This window comes from Apis cerana, linkage group LG11 (genome assembly GCF_029169275.1).
Source record: "Apis cerana isolate GH-2021 linkage group LG11, AcerK_1.0, whole genome shotgun sequence".
NCBI lineage: Eukaryota > Metazoa > Arthropoda > Insecta > Hymenoptera > Apidae > Apis > Apis cerana.
This window is the reverse complement of record NC_083862.1, coordinates 10,064,096-10,076,452: the sequence shown is the minus strand read 5'-3', so window position 1 is coordinate 10,076,452 and position 12,357 is coordinate 10,064,096. Positions and strand designations below refer to the sequence as shown.

At 22.5% G+C, this 12,357-nt stretch overlaps 2 protein-coding genes and 1 long non-coding RNA gene across 6 annotated transcripts in view; 1 reads left to right on the top strand and 2 right to left on the bottom strand.

Annotated features, from left to right (window-relative positions):
- LOC107997720 (calcitonin gene-related peptide type 1 receptor) overlaps positions 1–7,717 on the top strand; it is a 100,018-nt gene extending 92,301 nt beyond the window's left edge. For both annotated transcript variants that reach the window (XM_028666661.2, XM_028666663.2), the window contains 8 exons: positions 2,610–2,701; positions 3,492–3,618; positions 4,044–4,270; positions 4,438–4,608; positions 4,714–4,837; positions 5,042–5,083; positions 5,155–5,238; positions 7,226–7,717. In XM_028666661.2, coding sequence (XP_028522462.1) covers positions 2,610–2,701; positions 3,492–3,618; positions 4,044–4,270; positions 4,438–4,608; positions 4,714–4,837; positions 5,042–5,083; positions 5,155–5,238; positions 7,226–7,273 — 915 coding nt within the window. In that variant the 3' untranslated portion in view covers positions 7,274–7,717. The remainder of the gene's footprint in view (positions 1–2,609; positions 2,702–3,491; positions 3,619–4,043; positions 4,271–4,437; positions 4,609–4,713; positions 4,838–5,041; positions 5,084–5,154; positions 5,239–7,225) is intronic.
- On the bottom strand, positions 2,695–7,226 carry LOC107997723 (uncharacterized). Of its 2 annotated transcripts, XR_009831892.1 has the most exons (6): positions 6,714–7,226; positions 5,908–6,051; positions 4,417–5,443; positions 4,038–4,203; positions 3,466–3,722; positions 2,695–2,967 (listed from the first exon to the last, which is right to left on the bottom strand). It is a non-coding gene; the product is annotated as an uncharacterized LOC107997723 (long non-coding RNA). The 2 variants fall into 2 exon arrangements; XR_009831891.1 differs by lacking the exons at positions 2,695–2,967; positions 3,466–3,722 and having other exon boundaries at positions 3,762–4,203.
- Positions 7,718–9,727: 2,010 nt separating the features above from the next.
- On the bottom strand, positions 9,728–11,963 carry LOC107997711 (transmembrane protein 19). 2 transcript variants are annotated; one of them, XM_017056482.3, is made up of 6 exons: positions 11,555–11,963; positions 11,353–11,463; positions 10,786–11,073; positions 10,602–10,706; positions 10,196–10,411; positions 9,728–10,120 (listed from the first exon to the last, which is right to left on the bottom strand). In XM_017056482.3, exons 1-6 carry the CDS (start codon positions 11,703–11,705, stop codon positions 9,969–9,971), a joined length of 1,023 nt encoding a protein of 340 aa, XP_016911971.1. In that variant the 5' UTR covers positions 11,706–11,963; the 3' UTR covers positions 9,728–9,968. The 2 variants fall into 2 exon arrangements, with proteins under 2 accessions (XP_016911971.1, XP_061937721.1); XM_062081737.1 differs by having other exon boundaries at positions 10,647–10,706.
- Between the last annotated feature and the right edge of the window lie 394 nt (positions 11,964–12,357).

Genomic DNA, 12,357 nt, shown 5'->3' with positions numbered 1-12,357 from the left:
GGATTATTTTTATTTTTTTTTTTTTATTTGTCCATAAATGACAATGCCGAAAACATAATTGTCGAAAAACGTTAATATTCTTTTAAACAAGACACAAAGATATAAGTAAATATTTTATGAATTATATTGTATACAATCTTTTCACCTTATCGATAATTATATATTATTTTTAATACTTTTAAAATTTATCAAACATTCAATATATTCAATATTCAAAGATAATTTACCAATAAAGTTCAGTAGAATATTTTATCTATGGACAAACTATCATTTTTTCTTAAAATAGATACAGAAAAATAATTTTACTAATATTTATATTTTTCATTCTTACAAAAACTTCTTGTATACAATATAACCATTCATCTTTTTATTATCTTCCAAAATAAAATGTCCTTAAAGAATGATTCCTAGTTTAATCGAATAAATCTAAAATCTTCATCGATCAAAATCAATAATCCAGAATTAATAGATAGGGATTTAAAAAATTCATTCTCTTTTTTCTTTATCTTCATTTTTTCCCTCGAAATATTATTTTCAGAAAGAATTTTAATATTCGACACAAACTATGAAATTTATGATGAAAAATGGCAATATATCAAACGTTGTAAATAAGAATAAAAGAAGAAATATATTTATAAATAATTATCTGTATGTTATGATATCTGTATGTTATGTATGATAGATTATATGTATACATATTTATGAATAAATTTATTTTTTCTTTTTACTTTCATCTTATAAATGTAAAATTAATTTTATCTTATATAAAATTTCACTTTTATCCTACTTAAAAATTTTTAAAATTTATTTTCTTTGAAGAAAATAAGAAAACACAGGAAAATAAGGAATGAAACTAACAGCAGTTTTTTAAAAAGCAAGATTAAAAAATTAAAATATTGGAATATTTTAATTTCAAAGATGAATGTGATATAAAGAATTCGACAAAATTCAAATACTCGAAATATTTAGTTGAGAATTGTCTTTCTAAATAAAAGAGTGTCAACATGAAATCAAATATGCAATTATATTTTTAATTCAATAGATTATTATCTTTAAATCTCTTTTCGAAATTTCAGAGTACAAAAACATGTATAAAGTTAAAGATAAAAATAAAAAAAAAGAGTAGATTTTTTTTGACACTGATAATTTTAATATTATAAAGTCACTCTAATCATTATTTCCTGTAATATTATAATAGCATAATCTTTGCATGTATCTTTTGCCGAAGGCACGATCACAATAGCAAAGAATTCAAAAGATATAATAAGAATGATATCGTTTCACTGTGCAGAAACTATGCAAAAGATAAGACAAACCAAGATACAAATAACTGGGAATTTTCTATCTCGATGAATTTCTCGTTTCATATCGAAAACTTCTTCAATGTTGAATAAAAAAAAAAGAACGAAATGACTGTCAAAAGGTATAAAACGAATTATTCCTATAAGCGAATATCCACCAGAATCGTTTTATTAGGATAGTTTATACTCGAGCTTACCTTCTTTCGTTTTCTCCTAGAAATCCTTTGGGATTCACGAGTTCATCGAATTTCCCGATGGTGCCATTACTTTCTATTGTTGCAAGCGTATGAAAACGATTTTAAGAGCCTCTTGAAGAGTTTTGGTTAAAGTTTCCGTTATTCTTTATAGAATAGATAAATATATTGAAGTATTTTTGAAAAATAGACAATTTTAACCTCTTTTTATCTAAAAAATAATATATTTTAGAATTAATTTAATATAATTAAGAAGTTCATTAAAATGAATATTTCTATCATTATGAATGGAATATTAAATATTGATAGAAATTTAATAGAAATTTAATAGAAATTTACATATATATATATTTGATAAGGAATTTTAAAATTCGCGGGCAAGTCACTGGATATCGAATGAACAGCTGTCGTGCTTAATGGCGGGACCAATTCAATTTTCACGGGACAAAGGGCCAATAAATGCAATTAGACGCTGTAGAAGTTTATGAAGTTCACTTAACTGTTGGGTGTAACTGCTATGTAATTTCCTGTTCGCCCAAAGACTTCTAATATTCCATTAATTAAACTTTTATATTTCTTTATTCTCTAATTAATTAAACCCTATAACAAATTGTATCAATAACGAATAATAATATATTTTTTAATTATATACTTATTCTTTCTTAATTTTCATTGCAGAAATATCATATCTCTAATATAAAAATTGATCTTTTTTGAAAAATGAAATTTCATGATACTAAATTTTATTTATGTATTAAATATATTGATCTTGTGTCGGAAAGACATTTTCAAATCTTTCTCGAGGGATTGTATTTTATTTTTGCCTATATTTTCGTTGGAGACATCATTATTTATATTTCTGCATTGACTGTTTTATGCATTTTTTCTTTTTTCTGTTTTTGTTGCTTTCTACGTCAGTTTTCTTATACATATTTGTTTCACAATATTATTATAATTCTCTTAATGCTTGCTTTATATGAAGAAAACAAAATATTTGGGAGTTTCATCATCTCGATAATGTACGAATTTCTTAATCTTTTATATAATAAATAATATGATCAATATAAAAAATATTTTATAGCCTCTATTTATGATATATTAATTTCCATTTCAGTGGCAACAAGGAATTAATGGACTTTACGAGGCTGGATATGCAATATCATTGATAGCATTATTACTTTCATTAGGTATTCTAACATATTTCCGGTGAGTTAATAATGAATACGAATTTATCTTCTCTTCACGTTATTATTTCATTTTCTTTCTTTTTTTTCTTTCAACTTCTTGTATTTTTTTTTTTTGTTAAAATAAATTTTATTATCGAAATCAATTATTCCTTCGTATCGAGAGATTTTAAAATGTGTCATGCAAATTTACGAATATCATTGTTTATATCCGTAAACAAACACAGAATTTTGCTTTTTCAAATATATATATTATAAATTTATCGATATTGACATGAAATTATTGATCTGAAATATAAATCAAAATGCATGAAATTATTATTATTATGAATGAAATGTTGAATGTTAATATAGTTGTTTTCTTTAATTTATATCGTCAGTATTATATTGTTGTTTCGATTTTAATTTACTCTTTATAGAATTTTTATTAATTTCTTGGAATTATAAATTAAATTATAATTAAAATTAAAATAAAAAATTATATTATAAATTAAATTAAATTATAAATTTGAATTATTACAATACAATTGAATGAAAAAAATTAATAAAATATTTAAATTAAAAAAAAATACATAAAATAAAATTTAATATTGAAGGAAAAGAAAAATTAAAATTTGCAAAGATTAAATTTTGTCTTAAAAAGAATATTAAAAAGAATATTGTTTTTTTTAGAAAAATATTTTTAAAAAATATTTCCAACGATAAAAAATCTTACAATTAATAAAGAATTTTTAGAACAAAAAAGAAATTTTATATGAGAGGATATATTTTCTGATTTTTTATTACTCTTTGCATGAATTTCTTCGAAATAGCTCCCTGAGGTGTGCAAGGATCACTCTTCATATGAACCTGTTCGCCTCTTTTGCTGTAAATAATGCTCTATGGCTGGTGTGGTATAGATGCATCGTAGCGAATACGGATTTACTGTTAAACAATGGGGTATGTATGAAGATCTTAACTCTTTGCTTAACACTCGACCCAGTAACTCGAACGAGAATTTACTCACACCATATATCATTCGAATAATAACGCCTTTGTAAATTCTGAAATTAAGTAATATAGGAAACAAACATTATCTTATACATTTTTATTATTTTTATATTTTTTTTAACATATCATAAATTTCTTTATTTTTAGTGAAATATATATATATATCAATGACAAAAATAAATTTTTTTTAATTTTTATTTTTTTATCTATATTTTTCTTCTTGATTTATTTTTTATATATATTAATTATATGAATTAAATTTTATTATATATAATACTATTATTAAAATTGATCTACTTTAAAAGGTAGAAAATATTATATATATAATAAATAAATGAAAATTAAGAAAATTAAGAAAATGATATAACTTTCAGATGACATGTCGGCTGTTGCATATTATCCTCCATTATTTTCTTCTTACTAATTACGCATGGATGTTATGCGAAGGTTTTTATCTACATACTCTGCTTGTCAGTGCATTCACAAGCGAACAGAAATTAGTAAAATGGTTGATGATTCTTGGTTGGCCCGTACCTGCAATCATCGTCACGATTTATGCCTGTTTAAGAGCAACTAGCAATGATCTTACAGACACTGAACAGTAAGTACAATATTAATAATTTGAAATTTTAAGAGAAGGAAATCTGGAATTTTCTAGAATTTTATATATTAAAACATTATTACTACATATATTATTAATCATATATATTTATTTATATAACATCATATAATTTAAAAATTACTTACATTGATTGATGTTGATCTCAGATGTTGGATCAATGAGGGTAATTACATGAACGTATTGGTTTATCCAGTATGTGTTTCCACCTTATTGAATGTACTTTTTCTCTTCAATATCGTTCGAGTTCTATTAATGAAGCTAAGAGCTGGTCCTAGCATTGGTACACAACCTTCGAGATCTATGCGTCAAGCATTTCGGTAATTAATACCTATTAATTCGTATCTAAATGTTTTTTAATTTTGCTTATAATTTCGCTTTAGTTTAAGTAAAAAAAAAAAAATAACAATTTTTCATTTCATTAGGGCAACATTACTTCTTGTACCTCTTTTGGGTTTACATTATCTTGTCATACCGTTCAGGCCACCGAAAAATCATCCTTGGGAGCATTTCTACGAAGTTCTTTCTGCTATAACGGCTTCTTTCCAGGTACAAAATGATTTTACATATTTTCAAATAGAAATTACATTTACCATTTTCTTATATTTCACAATCAACTTTCAATTTTCTTGGATACTATATCAAATTGAATATTAAAATTAATCAATCTTTTATAAATATTTGAAATAAATAATTATTATATTAAATATTATTTATAAATTTTTAAGTTTTTGATTGATATTTTTTCCACAGGGTCTCTGTGTGGCTATTTTATTTTGTTTCTGTAACGGTGAGGTAAGTAAACGATTATTTCTAATTACGTGAAATAAAGAAAATGTTCATTAATGAACGTTACTTTTGTTTAGGTGATAGCACAATTTAAGAGAAAATGGGAGGGCTCAGCCTTCTTACGGAATCGAGCCAATTCTTGTACAGCCACTACCGTCTCGGTACGGCAAATTCACAAGACATAGAACAATCATAAATTTTGTGAAAATGAAAACGCTTTGAATGAATACCATCATCCATGTTTCTATTCTTTTTTCTCTACATCTGTATCGTTTTCTTTAATTTTTGTGTAATCTTCATTCGTAATTGTCCACGCTATAAAAATTGCTAAAATTGTTCATTTTCCTCTTCTTCTCTTTTTTAACGCTAAAATTAAATATGAAAATTAAGTTAAATTGATTCAGATCTTGAAAAAATAATGATAGAAATTGTTTAGAATTTTTACATTATGAATATATTCTAAAATATTAAAAAAGTGAAGAATAGAAAAAATTTTTAATTTTAAAAAAACAAAAAAAAATATATATATAACAAATTTTTTAACTATTCAAATTTTATTTTTTCTTGTTCTTAGAATTAGAGATATTATGAATAACCATGTAAAATATGCTTATAGTTATTGGAGAGATAATAAGATAATATTGTTAAGATTTGTACAGATTTTATTAGAATCTTGTTAAAAAATTATTAAATTTATTAATGTTTTAAATCATAGAGAATTCTTCGACGATTTTTTTAGAGATTTTAAAAAAATAAAATAGTTAATTATATATTTAATATATAATTAAATATATAATTTACATTTAATATTTAATTACATAAGTACTTACATTTTCATTTTAATTTAAAAACAAATAAATTTAATTTAATAAATTTTTAATTTTTAGAACTCCATTGTATCTTGAGAAAAATTTGTATAAAAAATTCTCGAAGGTATCTCTAGCGAATTTTTCAAGACACTGGAACTTTGCAATCTATGAAAAAATAATAATAAATCGCTTAATAAATCATAAAAATTGCTTTGTATATAGCCAATGGTTTAAATGTTTTGAAAATATGATCATAAGTATCCATTATTATTCGTCCTTATCCAAGAAAAATCTATATAATATGTAAGACATTATAAATGATAGCATGATTTTATATTTTGGTTGATCGCATGAATAACAATATGATTATGATTAAAATGATCATAGATATTTTCATTAAGTTTGAGATACTTAATTTCATATTCAAATTTTATATTCTATTAATAATTAACACTTTTATTATTTATTATTTTAACTAACCAACATAAAGATCGACGAAACATTATTTTCATCAATCGTATTTATTTGAAAATAAATCAAGCTTTTCTAAATTATTTGTATTTGCAATTGTAACGCAATGCACGTGTTTAAAAAAATTCTACGCTTTCTAGTAAAACTTGTTAACATGATTTTATTTTTTTATCTTTTCAAACAATTTTTTATTATTATTTTTTGAATATTATTTGATTAAATATATTATATAATTCTAATCATGACATTTTTCATAAATAACTTTATCATAAATTATAGAATATTTAATTAAAAAAAACTAATTAAATTAACTAACTTGCAAAGAGATAAACTTTTATTACAAAAAATCATCTTACCTATATTTATTTTTTCAACTTCTTTTAACATAATTCAAATAGGTCACTATTTATATTTCATTAAGAATCACGGTCATGCAACAAAATAGTGCAACAATATGAAAAAATAAAAAAAATTTTTTAAATATAAAAAAAAGAAAAATGCACGATTGGCCAATGGTACGATACGGACTACGATCGAATCCTCAATGCACAACAAGGATTCGTTTATACTATCTGATATGATTAATGCTACACGATTACACTTTTATATATTATAATATGATTTTATATTATTTTCAGTTGAAGACAAATAAAAATGTTTGTGCGAATCATGTCGGATAATATACAAATGGATTCTAAATTACTAACACAAAAATCTCCTAGTGTAGTAGGCCTGAAAATAACACAAGCGACATCTATATAACTAATATATATGATGGCATAGAGTGTAAAGAGGGAAAGAGTTGTCCGTGTCGTCTCAGTGACGATGTGCCTATGTCAAGTCCATTGTGGGACGTTGACTGTTTCAGTTTATCCGATCGACCGCAGGTCCAATGTCAGGAGAGGAAACGGTGTGACTATCAATTGTCCACGCGGGAAGTTCTGGACGAAAAACGAGCCGTGGACAATAATCAACTGACCATGCAACTAGTCGCTTCTATTCCTGTTTTCAAAAGTCACGATAATTACACCAAAATGCTTATTAAGTTGATCGATGTATCCGATAGTGAACAAATGCAGTGTTGATAATATTGATTGTCGACAAGAAGAATTTAAGATTATTTATATCAGGAAAGCAAAACCATTGAGCAAAGATCAAAGGCGGTTTCGAGATCAAAGGCGGTTTCAAGAGATCAAAGAGTATAATTCTGCAGAAATGTTTTACGAAGATGTTATCTATGATTTGTTGAAAATTAAAAAGTGTGTTTTCATGAGGAATAAGATTTTAATGAAGAAGAGACTGTTTTGATGATGAACATTGTTTGATTCTGAAAATGAAAATATTGAGAATTAATCTAAAAGGTGATTAATATAAAAAAAAGGAAGTTTTAATTATAAAAATGTTATAATATTTTGGAAAATGATAATAATACTATTTTTTGGATCTCAAAGTTAATTTAAGAAAATAGAAAACTACTTATTGAATACTACTTGTTTGAATATTTTAATTAAATCATAAAAATTATAAGTATTATAAGATGATTATAAGTATAATTTTTATTTTTAAAAAGATATTCTTTGGATTCTAAAACATTTTTCTCATTAAAAATATTATAATTATATTTATACATATAGATTTTATTGTTAATTATTATTATGTTAATAATAATAATTATGATTTTATAAAATTAAGATTTATTGAAAAAACAATTATTTCTTAAATTTGTTAAATTAAAATACAAAAATTTATTTAATTTTGTAATTTATTTAATTTTTTAAATTTATATAAATATATAAATAAGTTTTTATAAAATTAACATAAAATATTTAATATTAAAGATATTATTCAATATTGAAATTGTTATCGATTTAAATATTTTCATTTTTAAGAGCTCCATTATATAATATTTTTATTTCTAAATTCTGATTAATATTTTAATTAAATCATAAAATAAAATAAATATTATCTGACGATCATCTAAATAACTAAAGTTAAAATCGTAGATAAACAATTATATAAAAAATCTAAAATCAAAAACGCTTCGATATATTTCAATTTATTTATACAATTCATATTTGTACATTACGCATTATAAGAAAAATAAAGTAAGATATATATTATAGATATATATAAAATATTTTTAATATTGTTAATTTTTTTATAGATAAGATACAGAATAAACCTAATATTTAATGCAATGTTTATTCGATACTAAGTAACTTTTAATATTTCGATTTCATTCTTAGCATTATCCAGTCGGCTTCATTGAAATTCAAACTAAATTTCAATATAAAATTACAAATAAAAAATAAAAATATTGTTTATAAAAATTAAATCGAATAGATTTTTCTAAAATTTTTGATCAATAGGTTAGGCAAAGAAAACGATAAAATTAATCAAATATTAATAGCATTTCTTAAAAACAAATTATTGTTGTTTTTCAGAACAACAATAGAGACCAAATAATAAAGAAAAAGATAGAAATAGAATAAAAATTTGAAAATTAACGCCATCTCTAGAGTCATATATGAAAATAATATATGGACAAAGAAAGCAAATAATGGAAAAAAGATAGAGATAGATTAAGAATTGACTTTTAACGCCATCTTTTGGATTGTTTTGGAAATATAATATTTTTATTATCTAAAAGATGGCAATAATAGTCAATTTTTATTTTATTACTACATTTATTTCACCTGTAATACTCTAGAAATAAATCTAATTCCCTAAGTTTTAATTTATCTTCCTATATAGGAGTATAAAATTTAAGTGGCATTTAACATATAAAAAATTATTATATTTTTCTTCATATTCTATTAAAATTTTAAATAAATTCAAAATTAGATTGTATAATATTGTATAACTTACAGTTAATTTAATGTGCTTTAAATATTTTAATTTTAAATCTAGAAATAATTTTAAATTTAATAGAAATAAAGCAAGTTTTTTATAAAATGTTAGAATTTTGGTTTCAACAATTTGATATTGTAAATATATAATATAATATTGATTTATCAAGTCGTATCAAATTTCATGATTTTTATATAAAATTTTTATATAAAATAAAGTTTTAAAAAAAATATATCGTAAAAAATATTCACCATGAATATTTGCTATTTATATAACCATAATTGAGAATATACAAATAAATGTACAAATTTAAAATTTAAATTTATAATAAACTTAATATTTTTATTCCTTTTATGCAAAATTTTCAAAACAGTTTAAAGTTTTAGAAAAAAATTTAAAAAAATCAGGAAAATTAAAAAAATTTTAAAGAATTATTTTAAAAAATTAATAAATCTTACTTTTATTATTTTTAATAATAATACCTATGTTATTATGAAAAATATTAGTCTTAAATAATATATTTTGTATTGCTTTTTTTTATATAATATTTTTTTTTTCCAATATAAATCACAAATATTTTATTACAAAAACATAATATTTAAAGATAAAACTATAAACATCATATATATAAATACATAATTCTATTACTATTTATACAAATTAAAAATTTAAATAAAAAAGTACCCTGATATTTAACATATCATTATCACATATATATATATATATATATATATACGATTTATATATGACTTAAGTATTTATTATAAGATTAATTTTGCTATTCCAGGTAATGAAAGTCCGATAATGACTGTAGAAAAAAGATTCACACTATGGTTGTCTAAAATTTGTCTACCACTAATATGTTTCACACCTTTTCCAGGATGTTCTACTATAAATCCTTTTTCATTTATTCCTGAGAAAAAAAAATAAATTTTATTATAAAATATATATATAAATAATAATATTAGTAGTATTGACTATTATTCACCAGAATATTGTAATGTAGCTCCTAAAACAGAATCTATTATACTACCAATAAAACCTCCAATTCCTCCAATAATAATAACAGGCCACTGTGATGTTGCTAATTGTAGCACAACTGTATCAACAGTTATCAATATTGTTAAATAATAAGATAAACCTACTATTATACCACCAAGAAAAGACATAAACAGACCAGCCCAGGAAATACCACCATTTGTACCTATACATAAATATAAATAATTATAAAATAACAATTTGATAATTATAAATTTTTGAGATAAAATAATACAATTTTATACAACATTTAAAAACTACTATTTTTACATATTTTTAATTACTTAAGATTCACCATTCATCTGCTAAATATCCTTTTTTTTATAAACTTTCTAATCAGATTTTAATATTTTTACCTCTTGGAACTCTTTTAAGAGTAGTAATAAGAAAAGGATCTTTACTAGCAATAACTGATCCAATTTCTGAAGCCCAAGTGTCTCCATTAGAACATGCTATGGCTCCTAATAAATTATAATTTTTTTAATTTAGAAATTATAAATATATTTTAAAAATTTTTTATTCTTCAATATATATGTATACCTAAAATTCCTATCGACAACCAAGAACTTCTATAATATTTATCAAAATCAATTGGTCGTTCCTGACATCCTACATCTAATAAATATAAAAGTGCCAATTGTGTTGCCATGCCACCATTGCATAACACATGAACCCAACTTCTTTGTGAGCTTTCTTCAAAATGTGCTTCAAGCTTCTTTTTTTCATGAGAGCGAAACTTTGTTGCTTTAGTAGAGGTTACAAAAAATGAAAAGAGACAAGCTACATGAGCAAAACTAGTAAGTGTCAGAATGAAGCCCACAAATAATCCTAAAATATAATATTTCATAACTATAAAATATGTGAAAATTTATTAAATAACACTTGCAAAATATAATTATAAATTTTTTTTAATAATATAATGATATTACAATTTTTTTAAATTTTATATATTCTAATTCTAATTTTTTAATAATAATAAACAATATTTTCAGAAAATATTTTCAGGAAAGTGAATAATTAAATGATAACCTAATAATTTAGATACACAATATATTATTTGAGAATATATATATTTTTTTTTCATTCTAATATTCAAGAAATACTTACCTGAAATAGCACCACTAATGTTCAAGCTCTTTTTTTTCCAACCCCAAAATGCCATAAAAATTGGAAACAAAACTGCAATTAACCATCTCCATGGTGAAATAACCAGATATTCTAAAGAAAGGGTTATGTTTTTCAAAACAAAGTATTTATATAAAAATAAAAAATAAAAAAATCTTAAATCATGCTTAATTTTATAAAATACCTTCTAAATGATTTTTAGTATCCGAATAAAAAACTGAATAAATTACATTTATCAACCAAAATAGCATAGAAATTGGAATTGCACAAACACTAAGAAGAACCGGTATTAACACATGTGATTTTTGATTCTCCTTATTTGTTAATGAAACCATGATTAAAATTATAACATAAACCAATTTATTATTTATTGTATTTAATTATTTTCTGTTAAATAATATGATAATTAAATTAAACATAATGTTCGTGACGGATCGTATATATATTTATAGCTGATAAAAAGTTCTTTAAAAGAAATGCAAGTTTGATTGGTTGATAGTTTCAATAAACTCACAAACATTAAGAAGGTTAGAAATACGCGTATTGGCAGAAAACATCACATTTATATGTAATTTGAAAAATAAATCATCTAACATCCATAAACAAAGGAGGGGATTATTTCTTATATTGTTCCATAAAACTTTTTGTTACCACGTTATCTCTTTTTCATTGCGCAAATATTCGTACTCATGAAATGTCGATTTATATATAGATTTACAGGTAAAGTCTAATCATTGAAAAAATGAAAGGGAAGAGATGGCAAAATTAAAAATGAAAGAAATAACAATTCTATATTACATTATATTGTTTAGCTAAAAAACATTATCTTGATAACATAATATAAATAGAACATTTCTCCCATTTTTATTTCTAATAAATTTCACTATCACTATTATTTTTTTTTTGATTCCTCCAATCAAATTATATGTAGCATAATCCAGTTTATGTAGGATGAAGCATGTTTTTGGTTAGATAAAAAATTACAAA